At 60.5% G+C, this 27,114-nt stretch overlaps 1 protein-coding gene and 1 long non-coding RNA gene across 2 annotated transcripts in view; one reads left to right on the top strand and one right to left on the bottom strand.

Moving 5' to 3' along the window:
• Nucleotides 1–616: 616 nt before the first annotated feature.
• Nucleotides 617–8,535, top strand: LOC118175748. The gene is made up of 3 exons (XR_004755104.1): nt 617–628; nt 3,973–3,987; nt 8,412–8,535. It is a non-coding gene; the product is annotated as an uncharacterized LOC118175748 (long non-coding RNA).
• Nucleotides 4,181–27,114, bottom strand: part of SEPTIN9 (septin 9) — an 88,207-nt gene continuing 65,273 nt past the window's right edge. Inside the window, exons 3-11 of the mRNA XM_035342263.1 lie at nt 20,483–20,674; nt 18,193–18,321; nt 17,951–17,955; nt 16,603–16,793; nt 11,345–11,462; nt 9,499–9,594; nt 8,588–8,684; nt 7,318–7,369; nt 4,181–6,496 (exon numbers count right to left, since the gene is read on the bottom strand). Coding sequence (XP_035198154.1) covers nt 6,361–6,496; nt 7,318–7,369; nt 8,588–8,684; nt 9,499–9,594; nt 11,345–11,462; nt 16,603–16,793; nt 17,951–17,955; nt 18,193–18,321; nt 20,483–20,674 — 1,016 coding nt within the window. The 3' untranslated portion in view covers nt 4,181–6,360. The remainder of the gene's footprint in view (nt 6,497–7,317; nt 7,370–8,587; nt 8,685–9,498; nt 9,595–11,344; nt 11,463–16,602; nt 16,794–17,950; nt 17,956–18,192; nt 18,322–20,482; nt 20,675–27,114) is intronic.

The following is a 27,114-nucleotide window of genomic DNA, read 5'->3' as shown; positions in this document are numbered from 1 at the left end:
AGATTTTTAGACTCTCTGCCATACATCCACTTTCCGTTCTAGTGTAAATTTTCATCAATCTTCCCTCTTCCTTCTGTTCAAGTCCTTAAAAAAAAAATAAAAATTACTGGAATAAAAAGGAAAGCACAAAATAATTGAAAGGAGCAGCTAAAAACAGAAGGGAAGGGAAGCTGAAGAAAGTTAACGTGATTGAAAGGTTCAATAAAATCAGAGCAAAGATGGAAAAATCCTGTTTTCTAACAAAATGGATGATGAAAAGGGCCTTTTTTCAGCTAAGCATTATTACCATGAAAAATGTCAACAGGCTGTAACTGCAGCGCAGGCCCAGCGCAGCGTCCCCGTGCTGCTCCTGCTCTGTGCAGACACGTCGGCACCGCTGAGCACGGCGCTCGCGAAGCCCCCGCAGCGCAGGGGGCCACTGCCTTGGGCTGCTTGGGGGGACATCTCCCGTCCCTGCAGCCTCATCTGAAAGCTTTTCTGATGATGCTTTCCAAACGCAACCGGTAAAATCTTGGCAGATTGCTTGTGGGAAAACTTTTCCAGCTAGAGGCAGCCTAAAGGCTGGTGGTTTCGGAGAGCGCTGCGCAGAGACCGGGAGGTGGGTGCGCAGCCGGGGCCCTCACAGCCTGTTCTCGGCATCATAATGAGCACATACATGATTAATGAAAATGTTTATCCCCGTGACCCACCGTAGCAAGTTAATATTTAATCCAAAGCCCACACAAAACCCCAGCCTGGCTCCGCATCTACCTCCTTGTCTCGCTGGAGCTCTCTGAGCGCTGCAACCTACCCCAAGGTTGGGCTCTCTGGGGCTGACCTGGGAGCCACCTGGGCTTCGTCTGGCTTCCCGCGTAAGTCCCACACCTTTTGATCCTGTAACCACCGCCACCTGGGACCTACAAGGTCCCTCAGATAATCCCGGAGAGCCGGAGCTTTGTAACTCCTCTCACTTTGATATTCAAGGCAAAGCCGGACAGCCCACACACGACAAGGCAGGCTTCCCTTTCTTCCCAGGCTTAATTTCATCTGCAAATTAAACATATTGGGACAGTTATTTATAGAGGGGTGCCCTGATCCTCCCAGGAGGGCCGTGGAGCCCCTGGTGTGTAATCTGGCTTTAGGAACATGATTTTAATCCGGGCTTTCTGCTGCAGCGGAGAGGAGAAGGGCAGGGAGGGGCCGAGGGCTGAGGTGGTGCCCGGCGGGGCAGGTGAGCACGAGGGGATGAAGGCTCCTTGAACCCCTCATCCCTGCCCTCAGCAAAGCTGTTTCAGGATGTCGTTCATCCAGGCCACAGGTTTTACATCTAGAATGAGGTCCACCAGCTTTGTTAGGGAGGGCTTCCAGCTGTGATGGACAAAATGAAGCCACGAGATTCCTGCTGGCTGCCGGTGCCGCCGGCACGTATCCTGCTTCTGTGCGGGGGAGCTGCTGGGGGCTATAGGGTGGTGCAGGGGACCAAAACCTGTAGGAAAAATGGTTCCAGTAGTTATAGGAAGGGTGAATTTGGTACATCACCATGTGCTGCGGGGTATGTCTTTAAGCTTCAGTAAACTTTTGGAGTCCCTGGGAAGCTCGTAGCGTGCCTTTGATGGAAGCCTGACTTCCGAAATGGTAGTTTTTAGCTCAGCTGGGTAGTGTTAATGAGAAAATGTTGTGGGCTGCACGTGGAAGTCTCCTGAATCCCATAAATTAGAAATAAATTATTCTGTTTCCCTAAATGAAGCAGCGCAGCGCAGTGCTGCTCCTCCATCAGGCTGCCGGTGAGAATTACCGACTTGTAGAGGAGCAGACAGCGCTCGGCCAGGTAAACACAGCACACGGCAGAGCGGCAGACTTGGTTTGCTGGGGGCGAGGAGGAAACCCTTCTGCTCTGGCTTTGAGAAGGAGCAGCAATGGGGTGGTGCGAGGGGGCAGCGGGGGTGGATGGACGGACAAACCCTTCCCACTGCAGCCAGAGCAGAGATGATCAAAAACCCCAGGCTCCCAACTGCAGAGCAGCAGCCTCACGGTAATTAAAGCTGGAGAAAGGCAGCTCTGCATATGCCTGCTGCAGACCGGCTTGCACATCAACCGGCGGAGTTTCCCATGAGGACAGGTCCCACGTTGCTGCGATGGGGTTTTGATGAGCACCACGATCAGCGTGCAAGTTACAGTCCAGGGGAGCCCCTTGGCAGCGGCTCAGGCTGTGCAGGTGACGCATCCCGGTGATGGGATGTCATGGGCGAGGGTGCCCGGCCTCTTGGGTAGCAAAGGCTCATCCAGAAGGACCTTGAGCACTGCTGGACTCCTACCCAGAGAGGGTTTGTCCATCCCTTAACTGCAGTGAAGTTACTAATGAGGGAGCTGGATGAGTACACCACCAGTTACTGCATGCTGCGGGCGAGCGATAAATCTGGGTGCCGATGCCTGGGATCAGTCAGGAGCAGGTGAGAGCAAGGCAGAGCAGCACCGAGGGTAAATCCACGTGCTTCTGAAGGTGATTACCCTCCGGTAATTAGTTTTTAAATCAGGCAGACGTTTTGGGGACTACTCACTATGAGCTTTAATTATTTATGCTCCCTTTCACTCTTACGATCTGTAGGCAGCCTGTGCACGAGATCTCACGGGGTCAGCTGGGCCAGGAGCACCCCGGCTGGGTCCCTGTCTCCCCCCAGGGCCACCTGGCTATGCTCGGGTCCCTGTCCCTTCTGGTGCCACCTGGCCGAGCTTGGGTCCCCCCCCGCTCTGCAAAGCAAACAGGAGCGAGTGCCCATCACTGCAGAAAGCCCTGCTCCGCTCGGTAATTAAACCCTCACTCATTTCATTTCCCTCGTCTGTTGAAGCGAGGCCACTCAATGAGCCGTTAGTGCAAGGCCCTGTGTCAGCCAGGGCATCGTTAGGTGAACGTCCCTCCGAGACAACCGGGACGTGCCAACAGCCCCTTACTGACTGCTCTGCCCCGAACCTCCCCAGCCGCCCCTCCTGGGACGCCCCTGGGGAGAGGGGGCGATTTCAGGACAGGGAACCCTTCCCCAGGTGGGGTTTTGCTGTGGCACCCCACAGCCCCCTGCTCCTGCAGCCCATCGGGGCGTCACGGCTCTCCCCTGCTCCAGAGCCTCGGAGCACCCAGGAGCCATCCCCAGAAACCCACCTCCAACCCCAGGAGCTCTTCCCTGGGGCTAAACAAAGCTGCCCCTAGTGCTGAGCAGGGACCTTTGCCCGCCTGCCCCTCGCCACGGTGAGAAACCATTTCTCGGTCCCAAAAGACACCCACCCCGGTGCAGCCTCTGCCACGTCCCCTCCATGGCCACGGGCAGCCACTGGCATTGAGGGAGGCTGCAAAAAGCTGACACCGGTGCTGGAAAACCTGCTGTGGGGGAAAAGCTGCTGCAGACTTGCCCAGAAGCCAAGCCCACGGCCCATGCTTGCCATCACTGCAATGACATGGTGATTTTTTGCTCCCCTAAGAGCTTTTGCTCGGGGTCTTGCTCTGGTTACGACAGCGAGAACTCCCCAGCCCCATCCCAGAGGAGTTGGGGGTGCGAGGAGCCTGAGCCAAAGCCACCACAAGCTGCAGGGCTTCACTTGGCAATACAGAAAGGGCAGCACTTGGGCTAGGCTTAGCACTCGGGCAAGAGGAGCCCACTGACAAGGTACTGCACGCCTCCCTGGATGCTGCACATGACGGTCCGATTCCCTCTGCTCTGAATCCCAGGTGCCAGCAGAAAAGACACGAAGGTGGTCCTGCACCCTACAGACCCCCAGGGAGCCCAGCCCAGCCCAGCCAGGTGCCTTCTGCCCCGGCGGTTTTGTGTGCACGCAGCTCGATCACGAGGAGAAAAAAACAAAATAGATGCTTAAATATGGATGAAAGCACCAGGCGGACGGTGCCTTGCCTGCAACACTGGGGAAGACCGTGGCTCGCAGGCAGGCTTGGGGTGATGCCAGCTTCCAAGGGCACCCCTGCCTCCCCGCGGTGCTCAGCACCAGCAGCTCCCCCATTAGGTACGGGAACTGGGCCCGAAAGCCAAGGGAGGAAGAGTCAAAGGGATGAGGAATAAATTGAACCTTCACCCCAACTTGGGCACAGCCCCTTCGGGCCTCTCCCCTCACCCCCAGCCCCACAGGATCCCTGCAGTACCGATCCCATCCCAGCTGGGGACATCCCCAAAAACCGGACGTTTCCAAACACGCCTCCTTCTGTTTGCATTCGAAACATTTATTTTGGGAAATACATATTAAACACTATTATTTATACAAAAATGGACTAAATTTGTCGTAATGCTTATAACCCCCAAAAGGCCATTTGAATAGCTCTGGATGAAGTTTTTTTTTTTTTATTTATTGTATTATTTTCTTTTTCTTCAAAAAAAATCAGGTTACAAAGGAGAAAGCGGCGTGTCTTGCTTGGCCCAGCTTGAGATATCGACTAGAGGAAAAAAACAAGTTGAAGATGACATTTGCAGAAGTGCCTCACACAAGAGATTTTTCTCCCCCTTAAAAGTCTTTTTAACACTTGAAATATATATACTTTTTTTTTTCAGTTAATACATTTTGTTTGTTTTTGCTAAAATATAGCAAGTCAGCAAGTACATAACTGTTCCTCCCCAGCAGCTCAGACCTCCCGCGTGCTGCTGCGGAGGGGAAAACACGAGTTGGGGGAGCGGAGCCTCTGTGCGACGCGCACCCTGCGCCACGGCCACGGCACCCCCGGGCAGCACGGAGCCGGGCACGGCCCGGGGACGGCCCCGAGCACCCCTCCGGCTGCCCACAGGGGCGATGTGCGGGGAAAATCTGCAAATCCCCCACCACCACCCCGAGCACAACCTTTGGGCATCCCGAGCAGGGCGAGCGCAGCCTCTCTCCTCTCCTGGCCACCTGTGATGAAGCCGCTGGCTCTGCCGCTGGGTGGGCTCCGCGGGTGTCCGCCGGCACTGGGGACACGCTGCCCTTAGTACGTGCCAAAAAAAGGGTGATTTGTGTGAAGTTTCGTCCCTTAGAGAGGGGAGCGGAGACTGACGGAGCTGACGACAGGAAGGCAGGCGGGGCAGAGGGGCTGCAGGGCTCTGCTCCAAGACTACCCGCTCGTGTGCCACGCGGTGTTGTTTCACACCCTTGCAGGGTCTTTTTTAATGCAGACCCACGGAAACATGAGACACTGGGGGGGGGCAGAGCTGAAAGGCGCGGGCCCCGGGGGGGGGGGCTGTGGCAGCCCTCCCCAGGGCCGGGGCTGTGCACGTGAGCATGCGGGGCTCAGTCCGACAGGGGCACGGTCCCCTTGCACAAGGGCTAGGCAGATCGAGGAGCGCGTTACGCACGTACACATCACACAGGGGATGCAAAAAAATAAAAAATAAAAATAAAAAAAATACCTAACGGCCTCCTCTGTCTTATCGAAAAGCCCGCTAATGACAAGGGTCAGACAGGACAAACCTCTGCTCCCCACCGCCGCTTTGCAGAGACCTTCCGCTCTCAGCCCCCTCCAGGCAAAGAAACTTTGAGCCTTCAATGGCATAAAACACCCCACCGAATTAAAAATAAATATGCAAGGCTTCCCAGGAACTCAGCCACACCTATGGTCCAGGTGAGAGGGGGAAAGGACTCTCTGCAAAGCGCTGCAGCTCGGGGAAGCATTTTCCAGGCTGCAAAGACGGCCGGCGCGAGCCCCCCGCCCCCCGGTTCCACTATTGCAAGGTAACAGTCCTAAAAGGCACTTCTCCCAGAGCGGGCAGCTCTGCCGGGCCGCGGGTAGCCCCTAACGGCTCCCAGGTTATTGCGTGTAGGCAGGGGGGGCGCTGGGTCGGGGCTGGCTGCTCCTGGAGGACCGCGGAGGGCTCGTGAGGAGGAGGAGGCAGGAGACAAGGATGTCACCGTCTTGCTCTCTTCATACCACCGTACCTTGCTTCTGGAGGCTACATTCACACGGAGCAACCCTTGCCTTCCATGGACGGAGAAGAAAAATGGCAAAGCCACGGGGCAGAGGTACTCGGCCTTTGGCAAATGCCCCCTGGGGACAGCCACGGAGGGGGAAGGAGACCCCTGCCCGCTGCCCTACCCCTAAACCCCGCGGCTTTGAGGCAGCGGGAGGAGGCTGCCCCATTAGCCTGGAGGACGGCGAGAGCCCGACCCCAACAGGGGATGGTCCCCAGCCCGGCCACCCCCTCCTGCCTGGCGGGGCTGAGACGGAAACCCGTGCCACGAGGCGGGGGGACGAGCGGTCACCCCACTGCACGACAGCTGGTTATTTGGTCAGTTAACATTGGCGGGGGGTTGGGGGGAAGGAGGGACAGGGGCAGAGGATTTATATAAAAATAAAGGGGGGAGAGGGGAGAAATAGCGAGCGTGAGCGAGCGAGGTCCTGGCTACAGAGCGAGACGGTTACATTTCGTTTGCCACCAGCTCCTTGTCGGTCACGCCGTTGGAGAGCGAGCTCTGGCCCTCGTTCAGCCTCTTCACCCTGTAGGCTTCGAAGTGGATGTTGCTGGTGATGTCCTTTATGTTCTGCATGTGTGTCCTGCACCAACGGAGACAAGGGATGATCGCAGGGGCTGGGGGCGCAGGGCAGGTCCGCCCAGCACCAGCCCCAGCCGCCGCCTCGCACCCCTCACCCTCTGCTTTCCGTCCCCCCTCCAGCCCAAACGTCCCCAGCCCCTTCTCTGGTTCCTGACACACCTTCAGGGTGTGGGAGGGAAGCAAAGGCAACGATGGGAAACTGAGACCCGAAGCCCTTGCACGTACCGACAGCCCGTGCTTTGGTACGCGGGGAGCCCTTGCTGTACGACGCCCTCCTGGGAAGGTCCCAGTCCTACAGATCCCCGGGGTCAGGCTTTGAAGCCCCGCACAGCTCTGCCAGCAGCAGCCCCATGTGCGGGGCAGCCAAGCTGAGGAGCCCAACGTCCCCTCCAGCCAGCCAAGGGGCTCAGCCCCCCGCTCCCCCCTGCAGGGACACCCAGACCTCACAACAGCACGATGCAAGAGGGTGATGCTTTGGGACTGGGAACGGTGCCCTGGGACTGGTGAGGGGTCACCAGGGCAGAAATGCCCCTCAGGTGCTCCAGGCAGGTGAGCTGCAGCCACACCGCATGCTGCCAGCAAGCTGGGAGTCTGCCCCGACCCACCCCTGCTCCTCTCCAACCTTTTCTCAGCCCTGCAGCCACGTCCCCTTGTGTGGGGCCATCCCACAGCGGGGCTGCAGCAGCGCAGAGGGCTGGGATGGGAGCACGGTGGGATGGAGGAGGGGAGCAAAGCAGCGGCTCCGTCCCAGCGGGGCTCTCCCCTTTCTCTGGATGCCACCCGGTGACCGAAGGCTCCGGGGAGCGGCACGGCCCTACTGACCTGATGAGGAGGTCCCGCAGGTAGGCGAACTCACAGTGTGTCGTGTTCTCCACTGCGAGGGGGAGACAGAGAGAAAAACCCGTCAGTGCGCAGCCAGGGCACGAGCGGCAACCAGCCAGGGAGGGAGAGCGCGGCGGGGTGTGGGGAGCTGAGACAGGGACCCAGCCCGAGGGCGACACGCGCAGGACTCTCAGGAGTCCTCTTCGCTGCTGTAAGGCCAGCGATTTACCCACCCACCTGCCCAGCTCAGCACGGCTACCGGGGCTTCGAGCAAGGAGGAGTGTTTGCAAGAGCCTGGGGGGGAATGAGCACGGGGTGCTGCTCTGCCACAGTTAGCGACAGCCGGCAGTTTGCCAGGCGTTTGAATTTAGAATCTCAACTCCCTTTTTTGATTATTTTTTTTTGAACAGAATGCAGAAACCACAAGGCAACAAGTAATGCTGTTCTGCAAAGGCTGCCCAAGGGCACGCGGGGTCCGTGTGTGGCATCTGCCTTCGGCACGGGGAGACCGACACTGAAGGCAGTTTGTGTTTCTCAGCCCGCCCTGAGCCCCATAAGCTCAGAACTTCCAAGGACAGAGCACGAGAGGGCAGCAGAGATTTAAAATACACTGATTTTCCTGGCAGCTTTGTTAAGCAATCCTTCAACACGGGATTCCTATAAAAGAGAACCATAAATAAGAGCAATCTGTCAGGTGAAGGGGAGGGAGGCAGAGGGGTGGCACCAGCCAGCTGGCTGCCCAAAGCTGGGGACCAGGAAACTGATGGGCTGCAGCCTCAGCCTTCGCCTAGCCTTTAAACCCTGATTTAAAGTGGTGGGAGGAGAAAAAAAAAGGGGGGGGACGACATTGATGGGATGAAGATGGATGAAGGATGAGATCCCACAAGGGCACCAGAAAATGCATGGAGGAGGGTGCAGAGACCTCTGGATGGTGGGGAAGGCTTGAGAAAGAGACCGCAGCACTGAACTTGTCTGCCCTCCAGTCCAGCTGTCAGGCATTTCATGTTGTGAGAAGCAGGAGCCTGGCCAGAGGGGGAGACAAGACCCCGAGAAGTGTCCCCTTCCACACTCAGCCGCCCCCGCGCCACACAAAGCTGAAGGACCTCAGCACAGAACTGGCCGAGTTACTGCCAGTCCCCAGAGACTGGGGAGGTGACTTCCCCGGGGGGGCAGGGGAGCTCTGGGTACACCTTGACTTCCACTGCTGCTTTTGGACCTTCTGCCGGGGCAAGGAGTCGGGCTTGGGAGGTGGGGAAACAAGGGCATCTACCTTCAATGGTGCCCCACTTGGTCTTCCTTCCAAGGATTCTTCTTCCATTAACCTGGTACTCCTGGTCGCTGCCCACCACTGCAAACGGGATCATTTCCTGAGGAAAGAGAAAAGCAGGGTCATGTTTTCCTCCCGAAAAATCAGTCAGGAAACCAAGCTGGTGAGCGAAGTCCTGGGTCAGGCTGTTTTTGGATGAGACCTCCATGGGATGGGCCAGGCTGTCCCTGACACTCCTGAGCGGCGCTGCCTGCCGGGGACCATCTCACACATAGCCCAGTCCAAAACCAGCACCAAAGGCGTGCAGCCCAGCACCCTGCCGGCAGGCAGAAGCCCAGCCAGAGGAAGGCATCACGATGCTTCCCCAGGAACCACCCCAACACCCAGCAGCCCGGGGCTCGGTCACTCCCCGATCCAAGCTGCTGTCTTTGTACTTTGGAGTCCCGAATTTTCATTTTTCTTCCTTCATTTTGCCCAGTCCAATTTTCCAAGCTGGGAAGTTGTTTGCTATGTCCTGCAGCAGGGAATTCAGCCCCGCAGAAGCAGAGCAGGCTGCGGGCAGATTCTCTCCAGCTGCCAGGAAGGGGGCTCCCCGTGCAGCAAGAATTCTCTGCACATGGGGGGGGGGGGGGCACGAAGCCTCTGGACCTTCCTGCCTGCTGCTTACTGAGGGCACGTTAAGATGCAGAGCTGGGGGAAAAGAGCAGCCACATGGACATGAGAGGCAGCCTTCCCCAGCTGCCTTTTTCAGACTCTTTCTGTCCCTGCTCTGAGCTCTGCCATGACCCCCGGGCAGGCTGTTGCAGGGCTCAGCACCTTCGGAAAGAAAACACACGTGGGCAGAGGGCCCCGCGACATCCCAGGTGCTCGGGGCTGTAGCCCCCCACCCGAGCACTGCGACGCCAGGCACTAACCCTGAATTTCTCATTCACTAGCCGATCTTCAGAGTCTTCATCGAACTCCTTCTGCGGGTACACGTCGATCCCGTTGGCGAGAAGATCGGCCGTGATCTGGGAGAGAAGGAGCAGGGGACACGTGAAGACAGGCAGAGGAGCCACACTCGTACCACGGCGCTGCCCCAGCCCCTGCAGGAGGCTCTCGGGAGCAAGCCCGCAGGGCGCAGCAGTGCCCAGGCACCGTCACCTTCCCTCTCACCCCCAGACGTTGCCCACCTGGGGGACAGGGACCCGCGTTTAACTGCCACACACCTCCAAGTGCCCGCCCCGTCAGGTCTGCAGGAACCTGGTGCCCAGACAGGCTGAGAGGGAGATGCAGTTGGATGAGCTGGGCTTTGGGTTGGCATTTAAGAGTACAAAAACACAGGTTGCACTGAGCAATGGGAACGCAGCTGCCAGGCATGCGGTGCTGGCCCTCACGTTGTTTTTTGGCACTTGCTGCCCTGCTTGGAAAGGTTTCACAGCACTGCCTGCTCTGAGCGGCCAGGGACACAGCTGCCCGGAGTGGTCTCTGGGACACTGCCTCTGTGCAGGGTAAAGAGGTGCCGGAATCTGAGTCCTGGAGGTTAGGGTTAGGGTGAGGCTCAGCTCAGGTCAGCACCAGGAGCACAGAGGCTCAGACTTGAACAAAGCTGCAAACCCAAACCCACACCCGTGCGCCTGCTCCGTCGCTTGCTATGGCCATCTGCCCCTCCACATCAGCCTGCACTGCAGGCTGGCAAGGAAAGCACATCCAGGCCAGAGAAACCCCAAACCAGTCCCCAGACATACACACCAGCCAAACCTGCTGGGGATGGCCCCTATTTTATGGGAACAACCCAGCAAAGCCAGCTCCACGGGCCGTGGACCCCATTTGACCAACCCGGTGCCGTGCTGGCATCAGGCTGACGCAGTGCCATGCAACCCGAGGCAACTCCTCACCTCCTGCACTCTCCATCCTTACCAGACGGCCCCTGAAGCTGCCCTTTTGGCAAGACCCCTCTGCCCTTTTCCCTTCGCTTCCCTCCCTGCCCAGAGGGGAGACGTGCCGGACCCCAGCAAGCGGGGGCCGGTCAGGATGACCCTACCCCATTGCGGGTCTGCGCATCGGTACCAGGCTGCAGGACCCGACTCCTGGCCATCTCCTCCCTGCCCTACAGCACCCGGTGCCCGAACCACGCGGTGGCCAGGGGCTCGCTGATTTTTGCAGCGAGTGCCGAGGCCGTCACGGCCGCAGCCACGCCACCACTTACAGCGCTGTGTGTGTAGCCCCCCGCCGAGCCCCCACGGGGCACCTCCAGCTCCCAGCAGCACGGGGCGGGCAGGGAGGGAAGCGAGCACACACCTTCGGTGGGCTCAGCCAGCCCCTCCTCGGCTCCCCACTAACACGATCAAGGGAATTTCATGCCTTGCTTCCCTGTCAATCTTGCCCGTCTGAGCTCAAACCCACACATTTTCGCCTGGTTACCGTACGAGCGCAGGACGTGGCACAGGGAGGGCTCTCCAGGCTGTGTGTGCAGCACCCTCAGCCTCCCGAAATAACCCAAACCAGCCCGAAAACAACAACAACAACAACAAAGGAGGCAGGAGAAACAGGCCCCGAGACCACGAGCTCCAAACTTACTCCGCGCTGACAACGATCCAAGAGAAACACAAGGAAGCGTTTGGAGCGAGGGCCTTCCCTCCTGCCACATGGGATCGCTCAGGGCTGCAGCCGGAGGAATGCGCCGGGCTCCCAGCCAGGCGCTCGGCTTCCCAAAGCTGCCTGGGGAGAGGGGCAGGGGGAGCTGTGAGCCCCTGCGAGCACCCCCGGCCCCTTCCTTACCCTCTGCTTGAAGTAATCCCTCTCCTCCAGCGTTAACGTGTCGGCTTTGGCAATCACCGGGACGATGTTGACCACCTTGCTCAGGCGTTTCATGAACTCGATGTCCAGCGGTCGCAGGCTGCAAAACACGGCAGGAAAAAAGGGGCTCAGCCGGGGGGGCTGCAGCCATCTCCCAGCAGAGAGCGTTCAAAGGATGGACACGGAGGGGGAATCATTTGCTTTCTGAGACGGAAAGGAAACACATTTTCTTACAAGCTCGGCTTGTCAGAGAGGGCTTTTTATCTTCACATGGCCACCGAGGACTGCGGGAAGTTGCCCAAAGCCACGCCTGTCCTTGGCAAAGCCAGGATGGGAGCACGGCGCCGCAGCCTGCCCGCGGCACACATCAAGCTGGGGAGAGACCACGGCATAAAACCTCCATCTGTGCCCAGGCCAGGCCAGCACGCCGGGGACGTGGCCACGGGTCACTATCCCAACTGAGATTCACTCTTGCTCTGTCACACACGAGCCAAGATTTCATCCCTCACCCACTGGCTCGGATTAAAGAAGGCTCTGCTAGCTCTCAAGCGGAGCGCGTGGCACAGAAGAGATGCTGCTTGTTCCAGAGGGCAAAAACGTCGGAAAACTTCCACAACCGAAGTCTCGGCCGAGCAAAGCTGCAGCAATGACACAGCCGAGCCATCAGCCCCTGGGGAAATCCCTCGCCGCTGAAGGTCCTCGCTGACAGCGCGGGCGCGACCCCGGTGCCACGCTGCGCCTGGCCCTGACCCTTCCCTCTGCCCCTCGGTCCCCGCTGGAGGTATTTTTATCGCTGGGGCATCCCAGGCTATAGCCAGACGAAAGCCTGCCTGGGGGACGCCTCCGCTCGCTGCAGGTCCCCATCGGTGGCTCTGGAGGTGACGGGGACACGGTGCCCATGCGAGGGCTGAGCAAATGTTGCTCAGCACCTGGGGAGAAACCCAAATAAACGGGGCAGTGACTTGAAGACTTGAAATGCTCAGGTGCTCCCTGTGCGGGGGAGCACAGAGCAGAGCCCAGTGCCCAGGGAAGCCAAAAACATGCTTAGAAGCAGGGAGAACAGGGCCAAGAGAGCACCTGCTGCCAGCATGCTCAAGCCAAACCCCACCGGGGTGGTCTCCTCAGGCCCTACAAAGGGCTCAGAGGCTCCCACAGACCCCACACGGCTCCCACAAACCCAGCGAGAGCCTCACGAGCCCGAAGGGGAAGGGCTGATGCTGCTCCTCGGCAGTCCCCAGGCAGCATCTCCACCCTACGAGGCCGCCCCTGCCTGGCCCCAGCACCGAGAGCCCCCCGCAGGGACACCCAGCCCGGAGAGACCCTGCTCGGCGCTCCTGCCGATCCTAAAACCACAGCTCGAGGCTACTCCAGTGCAGACATCTGAGCCCGTCCCCGGCCAAACCCCTTCTCCTCCCCGGGGCCGGGCACACCCCGCAGCACGAGGACCTTCCCCGAGCCCCCGTGCTGTTAGCACGCACAGCCCCGGGCGCTGGGCAGGCAGCGTGAGGACAACCAAGTTCCTAAGGCAGGCTCAGGAGCCACAGCTCACCCTGAGCCCCGGGAAAGAAAAGGAGTTTGGCAATTTAAAAAAAAAAAAAGGAATGAAAAAAGCAGAAGGAAACCCCCACGGACACATCTAAGCAGAGTGCTGCTGGCAAGCATTGTTTGGAGCTCTGCATAATGTATTTCCCAGACCTCCAAGGAAGCCATGTACTCGTGTTCCTTTCCCAGCAGATTTCTCTCCCCTCCTTTCCCTTTGCTATTTCTCAAACAGTTTTTCCCCTTTAAAAGCCTCTTCCCCACCGAGACTGTGCTCCTGCCTCCTCCACCGGCTCTCTCCTTTCGGAGCACGGACCGGGATGCTCACGTAGCCGCTGCAGGCGGATTCCCACCAACCAGCTGACTTTCAGCCCGGGGGCACGCAGCCCACCTGCCCCGTCACCAAGCCCCCCTGACACCTGCTGAGGACGTGAGGGTGGCGAAGCAGCACCACGAAGCTGCTCCCAGGACACAGGAGGACTGGGTGGGAGAGGAGGGGACGAGCACAGGAGCCCCTTGAGCCAGCAGCACCAGGGGGCAGCTCCCAGGGCGTTCCAGAGCAAAATCCCCGAGCGTTTCCTCCCAGCACATCCACGGCCTCGGGCAGCTGCAGCTCCCCCAGCCCACCTGCACCGGGGAGCCCCGAAAAGCCTCAAGCATTTACAAGGAAGCGATGCTTTTCACAAAAAGCATGAGACCCGTTGCTGGAAGTCGCAGCCACCCACCTGAAGGCAGCGAAGGGGAACAAACGGCTTAAGGAGTATGAGCGAAAAGAGCCTAATTTACACGTTCCCTGATAATGCTGCCCAGGACCTGGCTGACACAGCCACCGTCACGATGGGGCGAGCCCAGACCTAATTCCTCTGAAATTCCCGCTGCTGGGCACCGCCCGGGAGAGCAGGAGCAGTTCTGGTGCTCAGCCACCACCGTCCTGCAACCAGGATGCGACCGGCAGCACCGTCATCCCCCGGGCATCCAAACCAGGCTCAAAGCACCAATACCAGAGCTTGACGAGGATCAGCAGTGAAACCACGAAGCACACAAATGAGCAGAGCAGCAAGAGAAAGGGAGTTATTTCACAGCAAGAAGCTGAGCTGCGCTTCCAGCCGACGCCAGCGAGCACCCAGCGGCCACCCAGCCCCACCAGCACCCTCGGGGGTCCCAACCAAGGCTGCGGGAGGGGAAAGCGGCCGTGAGGTGTCCGTACGTCAGCCAGCACCTCCGGCACACGCAGCAAGCGGGGCTGCCGAGGCCAGGGCAGTATTTCAGAGTCATGTTTCGCAGCCTGGCGGTGCTTCACAGGGGTCAGAGCTGAGAAATTTATTGGGTGGCAAAGAGTTCGGCTTGCGCAGCTACAGCCAAAAGCCCCTGCCAGCAGGTTACTTAGCCTCTGCAAACATGGTTTTAGGGGAGTGTTACAAGAAGGACAGGGTGTGTGCAAGCTAGATGGGTTGCAAATCCTACCCTGACCTCCCTGCGAGGGGAGAGACAGCGGCAGCAGAGAGGAAATTTCTCCCTGGATTAACCCTTGAGCAGCACGGCGGGGAGGCACGAGCCTGCCCTAAACGCTGCAGCAGCTGGGTGGAGCAGCGTCCCAAGCCCCTGAGCTCCAAAACGAGCTCAGAGCCCCGTCCCTGTGCAGGACAGGCACCCACGGCTCATGGGCAGTGCGGGGGGAGCACGTCAGGGCGGCAAGCACCGTAACATGGGCTTCGCAAGGGGCAGAAGGGAAACCACTGCCTCGAGCTTTCAGAGAAGCAAAGTTTCCCATGGACTTCTTGCACCCGGTGGGGTTTGTCCCCCTTTCTGCAACCAGCAGCTTCACTCCTTCTCCATCTATTTCCATCCCCTTCCAGGAGGGGATGCGTGAGCCAGATGTCAGTGGGGACACCTGGGCAGGGCAGGACGGTCCCCGAGCAGTGGCCGGGCTGAGCGCCGGCCCCAGGCGGGCTATCGGGACCCGCCCGGCCGAGGCTGCAGCAGGGGGAGCAGGGTCTGTGCACAGCTCAGCAACAACGTCCTCCAACCGTCAGGCTAGCTCGGATATTGGAAACACATGTTCAGTGCAGAGAAAGAAAAAAAGCAGCTGAACTTCCCCGCAATTACTGCTAGCCGGCGGGTGAGAGAAACCAGAACGCGCCGCTGGAGAGGCTCCGGCAGGGGACGGGCTCTGCACCGCTGCTCCCCAGCCCGCAAACAGCCCCGTGGGGTGCTGCACATCCAGGGGGAGCTGATGGGAAGCAGTGCCTGCATGCCTCCACGGCAGCACACCCAAACCTGCGGCCTCTGCCTGCCGCAGCAGAGCGCTCTGTGTCGGCAGAGCACGCGCTTGCAAGGGTTAAACGCCTGAAGCCACGAGAAAAAGCCAGAGCGTGGCCAATGCTGCAATACCCCGACCCGGTCTGCAGATGGTTTGCAGACTGGTCCCGAGATGAGCAGGACCAACAACCCAGACTGGCCAAAACCATCGTCCCCTCCTAAAAGTTTTCTGTTTTATCAGGTTCTCTCGCGGCAGAACGTGTCAGCACGCCCTCTGCTCCTGGCTCCTGCTCAGCTGCCCCAAGCAGAGGTGGGTGTAAAGGAACAGCCCGAGGCCAGGGCTCCTGACCGGCTCGGTGGTGAGGCTCCTGCTCCCTCCTTGGAGGCTTTCAAGCCTCATCCGCACACGCAAGCCGTGCCTGTTACACAAGCAGAACATAACTGGCCCATGCAGTCATTTTATTCCAGCGAAGAATGCATTTTTGGTCTACCCACTGACAGAAGCAAAACAAAATCTTTTCTATTGGAATAAATCTCTGCATGGGGAAGAGGAAAGGGCTGGCATTAATACAGCTCTGGCAGTCTGAATTTAACTTCTGAAAACAGACAAAAAAAAAAAATTCCCCACGCCGACAAAGCCAGAAGTGGAAGGCATTGACACAAATCAAAAGGAAACTTCAGCCTCACTTTGTGTTGCGGTGCTTTACGTTGCAGCTTTCAGAACAGTAAAGTTCCCAAGATTTCCACTAGAGGCCATATGCCTTTAAAAAAAAAAAGAGGGGGTGGGGTAAGGAAAAGCACCAGGTTTAGCCCTTTGATGCTGTCACTTGAGAAATGCCAGAGCCAGGAGGGCGCTGCACAGAATAAACAGCATCCCACTCGCAGACTAATCAAACAACCTACAAAATGCCCTAAAAGGGTTACGGTGTTTGCTCCCTCCGTACAGCAGCACTTCACCCCTTACAAAGGCAGGGGAGCTGAAAAAAAAAAAGGTTCTCCTGTTTGCAGAGGCAGCCCCATCAAATCTGATAGCCCGCTGACTGACTGATGTCCATCGGCTGGGCAAGGAAGGTGGCCAGGGCAAAGCGAGGAAGTGAGGCCCAGGGAGGCTGCAAGGGCCCTTGAGGAGAAGAGGGAACACCACATTTTTCTTGGCCAAAGCAGCTCTGTGGTGTTGTAAGGAGTGCAGATGCTACAGCCTTAGGAAAAACAGCTTCACGCAGGCGGCCTGGGGCTCCTTGCTGCTCCTGCACACAGCAGCACACGAGGCCTACTTGACTTGACCCTACTGGCTTCAGCCAGATGCTCGTGAAGGGCCCCAAGCTCCTCCAAGTCCCCTCAGAGACCCCGAGGGACCCAGAGGATGCCCCCGAGCAGCTGAGCTGCGAGACTGGAGGCAGAGGGAAACGGCGAGGGGCTGAGGACGGCCGGTGGGTACGTACGAGTGGCCGGTGGCAGGGATGAAGTATATACAGCAGTGCACCCTGGTGTCGGGGATCCGCTTCTTGCGGTTGATGTTGATCTCCTCCTGCAGGTACTTCTCGTACTGGTCGTTGATGAACTTCATGATGGGCTGCCAGCTGCAGAGAGGCACAGACACAAGGGTGGGTTTGGGGGAGGGACCGGGACCACCCTGAGCCTCCCCCCGGCCTCTGAGCGGGGGATGCTTAGCGTCCTACAGCACCCCATAAAACACACGAACTGAACCAAAACCCACCCTCGCAGGGACGTTTTTGTTCCTGTCAGCTCCCATTCACACAGCGACCGTGGGCGAGGAAGGAATCCCCAGGCTCACACGTTCACTACTTGGCAGCTCCCCATGCCGCGGTGGGAGGGGATCTTACTGCCTGTTTTAAAGCAGCGAGGGCCTGAAGTCCTCCCTTCCCTGCCCCAAAGCAGCAATGCCTCACGTCCTCCCTTCCCTGCCCCAGATCCTGGCTGCAGCGCGGGGCCGGGAGCCTTCCCCAGCTCTCTGCACCACCTCGTAGCGCAGGAGCAGGAGCATCCACCCTGCTCACCATGGGTAGGAGCTCCTGAAATTGTCTGGTCCATTCCAACACCAAAAGGGCCCAGGAAGCCCTACCAGGCCGGCACGGCCATGTCCCCGTCCTCCCCACCCCACCCCTGTGCCTCGCTGCGGGGCCTCCCGCTTTGCGCTCCGGGGCAGCGCTGCAGCAGAGCAGGTCCTCAGGGGCGTCTTTCAACAGCCCCCAGTGTCCAGAGGAGGACAAAGTGGCTTCCAGGGCATCCTACAGGGGGAGGGAATGTGGGACAGGAGAGGGGAGCTGAATGCAGCTGGGGTCCAACCCCCCTGCCCCACTCCTCCCTGCCCCAGCGGTGGGTGCACACATACAGGGGCTCGCGTTCGGCACATCCTCCTGCAGCCCGAGCCCCGCAGCGACACTGGACAGCCCTGCCCAGCACGTCCCGCACAGAGAGCCACTGTCCCGAGGACATGTGGCAGGGCCCGGCCTCGGGGCCGCATGAGCGAGGCCCAGGGACGAGCCCTGCTGGCACACAGCTGCTCCTGGCCCCGAACAAAGGGCATCTCACGGCACGGACAGCAGGACGTTTGTGGGTCCAGCGGCAGGGCCAGGGAGCGCGGCACCGCGCTGCCACCCTCACCAGCCCCTCTGCTCTGCAGGGGCAGCACAGGACCACAGCCCGGCGCTCAGAACCAGCTCTGGGGCAGGATGTCCCAGGGATCAGACACCTTCCCCCCCCCCCGGGAAGAAAAGCGCCTTTACAGCTTCTCACAGGCACAAATCGGCCCTCCAGGGAACTCAGCACCACTTCTGCTCTGAAACTCAGCCCCCCACAACCGCCTCTCTTGTTCCCTTCATCGTCAGTAGGTCAGTGCTGGAGGGTAAAAAGAAGAGAGGTGTCTTCCCAGCCCCGTGAGCACCTCTGGATGGCCAAAGCCCCCTCGTGCAGATGGGAGCAGAGGTTTTTGGGGCCCCCCAGGCCTGCCGGGACACAAGGCAGAGCAGGACCGAAAGCCAGAGTGCCAGCTGGGCTCTGCGAAGCCTCACCGTGAGTGATGGATTTGATTTCAATGGTCTTGGGGATCCGCTCCTCAGAAGTTGGCTGTACAGATTTCCGGCTGATTTTGGACTTGAAGAGGGTGTTGATTAACGTGGATTTCCCCAAGCCGCTCTGACCTGGAAAGCAGCAGGACAAAGCACAGTCAGCACTCCCCCCCTTCCCGGGTTAGAGCAGCTGCTGCTGCCCTGCCGGACTTGCTTTAGCTGCGGCCAGCCCCCTGGCTGCACGGAGCCTGCCTGCCCTAGGCCAGCAGCACCCGAGTCACAGAAACAACACCCCAGTGAGTGCAGCACACCCCGCGAGGGCAGAAAAAGCAGCTTTTATGGCGTTTATGGTGACAGATTTTAAGGTGTTCGCTTATGTCAAGTGCCCCAACCCACCCAGGTTGCCCAAGGCAGCCAAAGCCAAGCCAGCAGCGGGGCTGGCCAGCACCTTGGTCCTGGGCATTAGCCAGGGGCTGGCTGCCCCAGCTCCGTGACCTGGAGCAGCCCGGGGCTGAGCTCCCCGCACTCCTGCTTTCAGCTGGCACGCTGCAGTCCCGCACAGGAGCGCCCCGCTCGCCTGCAGCCATCGCAGCGATGGGGAGAACCCCAGGGGAGAAACCCAGGAACCAGACATGGGTCGAGGGCTCCTGAAAGGCAACATCCAAGGAACAACCCCAAAGTGAAATTGTGCCTCTGTGCGGCGGATGAAACCCCTTTGAAAGGGCCTGCTGGTACCCAGGGGCATGGGATTTGGGGCAGAGGGAAGCCCCCTGCCCGCAGAGGTGCTCGATTCCCTCCGCCTGCGCCCAAGTCACCCCGCTCCTCCCTGGCTTTACATTTCCCTTCTGTGACACAGGGATTACAAAGATTTTAACACAAGGACTTGCAGTTTAGACCGGATGGGAATAAAGGAGCCAAACCAACCCCAGGAGAAGCCTGACCTCCCCTCCTGGAGGAACAGCCCCTGCAGAGAGCCACTGTGCTCCACGTCCCCTGCCACCGCATCAGCGGCGTCACACGCCACCAAAGCCCGTCCCAAAGGCACAACACGGCTGAAAGCAGCAGCTCTGGGCCGCCTGCTCCCTCCTGGCTCCAGCAGAGCACCCCTGAACCCCCCAGGTCCCTCTGAGGGCACCTTGGGTGCTCCTCCTGGGTCTCCTGGGAGGGCCAGAGCTTGCCTTGCTCACACTGCCACCAAACTGAAATGCATCAACAGAGCCTGCTGGAAGCTACAGGGCAGCTGCAGGATTCACAGAATTAGCGAACTCCTTGGATCAGGCCTTCCTGCATCCCTGGGATGCTCCCCAGGGCTTTTGGGGGAGGTTCCCAGCACGTGGGCATCCCTACCCAAAGCTGCAGCCCCACACAGCTCCTCGCAGGAGGAAACCATGGGAAGAGCCCCCCCATCACACCGCTGCCACAGCCTTCCCCTCTCCCTCCTCACATGCAGAAACCCCCCAGGCTCTTTTACGAAGTTTCACATCCCCAAAGGAGCCACCAGCACCCAGATGTGAGCCGAACAGCCCAGCCACCCAAACCTCTTCTTTATCTGCACCACCAGACACCCGCAGCGTTTCCTCTCTCGCTTACCGAGCCCATCCTTCCCCTGCCCTGCTGCCCCCCCAGCCCAAGGGCCGTCAGCACACGGCGCAGGCGTTGCCACACAGCCAGGAGCAGAGCGCTGGGTGCCGCCGAGCCCGCACGGGATGCAGAGCCCAGCACGGGAAGCATCCCACGCGGGACCGACCCCGCTGCAGCCCCCTCGTGGCGTGGGTTCCTCTGCTGTCCGGGCTTCCCGGCACAGCCTCATAAATACGGGCAAACTCACAAGCAGGAATTTCAGCCCAATTGCTGGAAACGCCAGCAAACATCAAGGTGCTGGTATTCCAGCACGTCAGCCTTACCACGCTCCCTGACTTCCCAGGGCCAAAGCCCCATGGGGCTCCCCGCAGAGCACCTAGAGGCTGCTGTCACCCTCCGCAGGGTTACGGCAATTCCTGACACCTCCCAAGGCTCTCTTCTTGGCGATGTGCCTGCACACCACGCACCCCGACCTGCGGGAAGGTGCCCGGAACCCCAGCCAGCTCCAGGCTGCGTCCCATCCCAGCTCTAAGTACTGCTGACTTGAAGCCAGCCCTCTGGAAGCAGGATTTGCTGACTCCTGCAGCAGAGCCACCGCCACGGAGCCGAACTGCGCCCGAGGAGGGTACGGAGAGGACAAACATTGTCCCAGCAGAAAACAAACAGCTCGTTGAGCACGCTGCCGGCAGCTGGCCCGGGGGGGAGCGCTCACCCACAACCATGATGTTGAACTCGAAGCCCTGCTTCATGGCTTTCCGTCTCATCTGCTCCAGGATGGCGTCTATCCCCACGTAGCCGAAGTCTGCCACCGGTTTCTCCGGCCGCGCCGGCGCCGCCTGCTTGGGGCCGGCATCCCGCGGGGCGTCCGTCATGCCGGGTGCGTGGCTGGGAATGGCCTCGGGACCTGGGGAGGCAGAGAGAGAGCAGTCAGGGGTGGGAAAGGGCCGGGCACGCCGCGATGCTCCTCCGGGCAGGGCACGGAAGGAGCTGCCTGCCCTGTCCCCAGAAGGAATAAGGCGCACGCGGCATCTCCGCACCAAGCAGGGATCTGGGGCATTTGGAGGCTGAGAGCAGGCGCTCAGCATCTTCCTTGGCCTGTAATTAGCTCGAATTTGGGATTCCACTTAACACATGCAGCTTGATCCCTGCCCCCATTAACAAGCCTACTGGAGCACAGCAAAAGGACGCGGCCCTGCAGCCTGGTGTGCAGGGGGAGCACCTCGGGGCACCCTGCTCCTGGCACCGTGGGCAGCCCCCCGCCTGCAGCCGGTCCCTCACCCCGAGCAGAGCCGGGACCGGCGCCAGGGAAACCCTCGGCACGAGCCCAGAGTTTGTGCTGCAAGGGCGACGAGGGCTTTCAGCAGAACAGCCCTGTGCCGGGACACCGCTGTTAAAAACTCACCTTCCTACATCACCACAGGGCTGTGATTACAGCGCTACGATGCCTGGCAGCGTAAATGCCTCACGGCCACGTGCTGGGGAGCCGGGCGGCTCTCTGTCACACAGAGGTCTCCCCGTCCCGTGCCTGCTCCGAGCTGCCTCTGACACGGTGCGGTGCCCTCAGGCCCCAGCTCGCCCCTCACCTCCCTGCCCCAGCGCACACCGCTGAGAACCAAAAACCAACACATCTGCCCCAAAATGGGCCGGGACAGAAAGCGCCCACGCGGTAACGGAGCTGTCACGATACTGCCCCAGTTCTGCCACCACCCGTCAGAGGGAAAGCAAAAAGCCTTCGGCTTTCTGGAGAAACAGGGCGCTTGTCCCACCCGCAGGGCGGCTGCAGAGCGCGCAGCTCACCAACACGCTTCGGGGCTCCGGCTAGAAAGGAGGCGGAGGTCTCTGGAGGATGGGGGGGAAACAAACGTGCAGCTATCTGATGCCACATTCCACGTCCTCACCAGAAAAGGTGGTGACACCGTCTCCTCCTGCGGGCAGGACCGCCGCTGGCAGGCAGGGAGGCGGCCGTGGGGGTCACGGGTGATGCACTCTGCTCGCCCCCAGGCACGCAGCGTGCACAGGGTCGGCCCCGGCTCTTTGCACGCTCCTGGTGGAGCTGTGAGCCACGCCGAGGATGCTCCTGGAACGCAGGCGTGGAGAGGGAAGCAGCCGAGGGGTTAGGAAGGCACAGTGAGAGCCTCCCCCAGCCCGGGCTGCTGCTGCTCGATGCCCAGCACCCTGCATGGCCAGCCAAAGCGTTTCATTGCCTTGAAGTCTTTTGCCAAGCTCTCCGTTCTTGTATCCTACAGCACCACTACAGACCTCAGCTCCTTTCCTGGCTCGCTGGCCTCACACCACCGCCACTTCTGGCCTCTGAAGAGGTGCTGGGTGCCCTCCTCTCCCTGCCTCCCAAGGGATCTGAGCGCAGGGTACAGGCGGTACCGAGGGGCTCCCTCCCAGCACAAGCCCCCCCGGCCGTTCCCCACCGGTGACCGGCACAGCCCGGGGCCCAGCACCAGCCCGGAGCCAGCTGCGAGGCAGAAGCCCTCACATCCTGCAAGCACAGCGCACTTTGAGTCAAGCAGGAAAAAAACAAACCAAACCCGAGCTGATCACCAAGACCGATACGGGTGGCTCTGAGCGCTTTTTTTCCACCCCCCCAGCCCCGGGCTGTGCAGAGCAGCGTTACTCACGGAGCCGCTGGGGAGCAAACACGCAGGGCTGGCACACGCAGCAGCAATCTGCTCCTCCCGGCTCTGCACAGGCACACACACACATTCGGGCTGCAGCACAGCAGGCAGCACGCTGCCGGCTGCTCCGCGAACCGATTACAGGCCCAGCATGCCAGAGGCCTTTCCATGGGTCCTGAGTTAGCGCTGCTTCAAAGGGGCAAGGCCAGAAGTGGAAAAATCCCGACGTAGCGCTAGAAAAACAACAAATCACGTGGGAAGCGTGCTGCCACCAGAAGCACGAGGTTGTGAAAAGCTTCAACTGCTGCCGGCACCGGGAGCGCAGCAGGCAGGGCCCCTACGTGGAAGTGCCCAAAGCTGGCCCTGCACGACAGGGAAACTGCCACGGGTGAGGCGCAGCAGGGAAATTAAACGGAGCGGGAAAGCATCCTCTGTTCGCGGGGGAGCGCCTGCAGCCCTGCTAGCAAGCAGCCGGCAGCCTGCAGGAGGGGTGACCCCCTCCCACACTGCCCCCCCGGCACGGGGAGCAGCCTTGCAGCACTCGGCCTCGATGCACGAAGGAGGGCTCGGGACCCAACAGCCAGCCAAAAGCCACGGGAGGCGAGCAGTTCCCACGCACCACCGTTTGTCACCGCAGAGCGCGCAGGCGCGCGGCCACCAAGGTGCAGCGGCACGGCCAGCAGCACGGCCCACGCTGCTCCAGCTGGCCCGCAGGAAGCAGCGAGTTACAGGACAAGGGGTCCCAGCATCTGCCTGCGGCCGGGGGAAATAATAAAGTAATATGTCGCAACGAGGAGGGATCTCCGGGCCCACAGGGATGCACAGACACCAACTGCCCCGCAGGCTCCCGAGGGAAACGCTGCAACCCACACATTCGCTCTTCCCTTCGAGCTTCCCATCGAGGCAGCAGCCTGGGAAGAGCCGAGCACTGCCGGCAAGCACGGACCCGAGCATCCTGCTCGGCTGCAAGAAATGTGTGCAGAGGCAGGATGCGGCCGAGCCACGGGACCTCTGCGGTGCACGGCACAGGCACACGGGGCTGCGCTGATGGGTGGCAGGGAGCGCTCCCGGAGGGCGTTTGTCTGAAGTAGAAAGATCCCAGAATGAAATTGGAGCAGAAGCGGTGGCTGCCCACTCGTCTGAAGTAGAAAGACCCTGGAATGAGATTGGAACAGGAGCAGTGGCTGCCCCAGGGCCGTGCCGCGGGGAGCTGGAATGAACCCTCGTGTTCTCCACGGGGACGGTGCCAAAACGGCGGCACTCGGTGTGCCAGCACCGCCCGGCCACGGCGCGGTGGGAAGGGATGAAGTAACAAAGATACAACGCTGTGAGAAACGCCTGGCTGGTGCTGAGCCCCTGGCAGCAGCAGGATCAGGCCTCAAACACCGCTGCCTTTCAGTGCCACCGGGACCCAGCTGCTCCGGGCCTCCCCCGCGGAGGCAGCCGGGGAAGCGCAGGGGCTGCTCACGTTGCCCATGGGACCGGGAGCCCTGCGCTCCCTCCAGCTCCCCCGCACGTGTCCCTGGACAAAAACGAGCTGTGCAGCAACCTGTGGACAGCCGTACCCGAGCTGTCCTCTGCCAGGGAAACCCCCTCCAGGCAGACACCAGGGGGGCAGAGGCCGCAGGGCAGCGCCGAGCACAAGGCAACGCGCAGCTGCAGCAGGGGCTCCAGGGTGACTTCGGACAGCTGCTCCCGAGTTTGGTTTGCCAAAGGTTCGGGGCTGCTGCGCTGTAATTAATGCACACGAGATGGGAGCCAAGGCCAACATCTGCGAAACAGCCGCCGAAAGGCACCCCCAGAGCGGGGAGCCCCCAGGGGACACAGCGAGAGGGTCCCCGTGGGACGGGCTTCGTAAAAAGACTTCGGGGAACCGCTGCACCGACAACGGGCTGCAGGCAGGGCCGCAAACACGGGGGTGGGCTCGCTGCTGCCCCAGAACAACCCACCTCATGGAATCCTCTCGGAAAATTTGGGAGAGGGACCAGTGGGAGACCAGAACTTGTACCGCGGGCACACAAAGCTGGACAACCTTTGCAGAGGCTGAAGCAGGAACGTCTCGGGCAGCCCCACACCAGCCCGCAGAGGACGAGGATGCTGCACAGAGCTTTCTGGGGTGGGGATAGCTCCGCTCCCCTCCACGCAGCGCTTTGTGCTAGACTGGAAACACATCAGGCTTCCAGGCCTGCTGGACGGCTCTGCGCTATCACGGAGAGAAGATTCCTAGCAGGGAACAACAGCGTGTATCAGTCAGCTGAGGGCAGGAAAACATAACAGCTTCCCAGGCAGCTGAGCATCCACAGATGTTTTCAAGAGAGCAGCGCAGAGCAGCTAACCTTCCAGCGATTGGGAGCAACAACCCTCCAGAATTATGACTGTTGGGTGTAACGGAGACGTTTTTAGAAGCAAAGAGTGAATTTATAGCTCGCAGCTAGCTAAGAGCAGACTGGCAGGGCTGCAGAGCGTGTCGCTTCCAGGGCTTTTCTACCTTGCACGCCAAACTCGCAAGCTGTCAGCTCTGAGGGCTTTGGCACTGCTCGAGCATCGGGGAAGGGCTGCTTTGTAGAAGCCCCGGAGAAGGGCACAACTTTCCCCCGACCTTCCGAGTTGGCACCAAGCTCTCTCGAGCTGAGCACAGCTGCTCGGCCGTGCCCCAAGCGAGGATGATGAGGATGGAGGGGAAGGCAGAGCCCTCCCGGGCAGCCCCTCTGCAAGGGCCCCCTCTGCTTCCCCAGCACGAGGTACAGCAACGGATCCAGCCCACGCAGCAGGTTGCAAAGCCACAGCTTTCTCCTCTGAGGGGACGGCAGGAGGCAGGCAGCAGAGCCAGGGCTGGATGCAAACCCTGCATGGCCCGGGAGCCACCGCTGCCTGCAGCTCGCCCTCGGACACGTCGCAGGGTCCCCCAGCCCTGACCGCAGCCCACCCGTGCTGGCTCCAACATGGGGGTGCAGGAACACAAGGCACAGCAGCCCCCCAAAATTTCAGTGTCCTGGCAGAGGGCCCAGCCTGGTGTCCTGAAGCCATGCGGCAGCAGCCGAGGGTACCTAAGGGACGCTGCTGTTATGTGAGCGATGTCAGCTGAGCCCAGCTGGCACAGCCAGGCCCCAAGCCGGAGCCGTCTGCTCCTGTCCCCGGGCACCAGGCTACGGTTTTGGGCTCACCGCCAGCCCGGGTCCATCTACCCACTGCTTACGCTTCCTCCTCGGCTTGCATTTCCACCGGGGTGACAATAGCCGTGACCCAGAAATAGCAGGGGACGCTTAACTACACTTCACCAGACCAAATCCTCCCGAGAGCCGGCGGAGCGACGGCCAGGTGGCCTCATCAGCACACAAGGTAGGAGCAAAACCCTTCCCTTTACGCCCTCGTGGGGCAGCCTGGGCAGAAACAGAGGCACAGCCGGGCCCTGCTCTCCCCTCTGGGGCAGGGGGGGCGGTCAGCCCGCAGAGTGAACTCCTGAGAAGCAGCCTGCAGAGCAGGAGGCAGAGCCCCCCCGACAGTTAACACAGACCAACAAAACCCACACCAAGCGCACGTGATGCTCCTTACTTCCTCACGCGAGGGGTAAATACGTTTTCACGGCAATCTCTGGGGAAAAAACAACAAAACAACATAAAACAAAGCAAAGCAAGCAGGGGTTCCTGCTTTGGGACAAGCACTTTGACGAGGGACCCCACGGGGATGTGGTGCCGAGCCCTGGGCACGCACCACATGCGTGTGCAGAGGCGCAGCCGTCCCTACTGGTGCGCTTCCCCCTTTTGGGCTCCGGAAGCAGCCCCTCGTGGTCTGGCCCCGCTTTTTCCCCATTTTACACCAGACTGGGACCCCGCGGTGCCGCTTCCCTTCCAGGATTAACCCTCCGGCTGCTGCAGAGGCCGCAGGAAGCAGAGCGCTCGTGCCGGGACCCAAAGCGCGGTGCCAGCCGCGGCCGCGTGCTCGCCCTCCCGCTGCAGACAGCGGCCGCACGGCCTCGTTTCTGCGACCACGTGAGGCCAACGCTCGGCTGACAGACAGGAAACCGCTCACGGAGACCTGCAAGGAGGAGTTGTTGTTGCTGTCGTCCTTTTCCGTTCGCCGGGAGAAACTTGAAAGGGAAGAGGAGATCAGAGCCGACCGCCAGGCTCGCCTCGCCGGCAGAGCACCGAGCCCTGGGCACGCACGCGGGGGTCTCCGGGCACCCGGCCCGAACCAACTCCGTGCCCCATCAGAGAGCCCCCCCCCCGTTTGCTGGGGGCTCTCCTGTACCCACACCGTGCAACCCCATGCAGTGAAACACCCGGGCCCATGAAGCCCAGTGTGATTTCTGCCCCGCTGCAGAGGGGACGCGGTGCCAGCCCCCCGCTGCCCCCCTGAGTGAGGATGGGAGGCACAGCGAGACCCCCGGGGGGGCAGAAAGCGCCTCTGCCCCCCGTTGCTGCTCATTGCGGGGCTTTGTGCCTTTGTGCAAGGGCAACACAAAGCTGCCGGAGCCCTGCTGGCCCCGAAGCGCTGCGGGATGCTCCCACTGCACCCACCCGGGGCTGAGGGTCCCTACAGGCCCCCCCCCCCCAAAGGCGAGGAGGGGGCACCCCGGGACCGAGTTCTGCAGGAGCAATTTACGCCCAGGGCTGCCTTTTTTTTTCTTGCCTTTTTCCTTCTCTTTTTCACAAAGGCCAGTTGTGTCCGGGTGCCCCGGAGCACCACGTTGCAGGAGCAGGCTCAGGCCGGGGGGGGG

The sequence above is a fragment of the Oxyura jamaicensis genome, chromosome 18 (genome assembly GCF_011077185.1).
Source record: "Oxyura jamaicensis isolate SHBP4307 breed ruddy duck chromosome 18, BPBGC_Ojam_1.0, whole genome shotgun sequence".
Lineage (NCBI taxonomy): Eukaryota > Metazoa > Chordata > Aves > Anseriformes > Anatidae > Oxyura > Oxyura jamaicensis.
The sequence above is the reverse complement of the archived record's forward strand: the minus strand, read 5'-3'. Positions and strand labels throughout refer to the sequence as shown.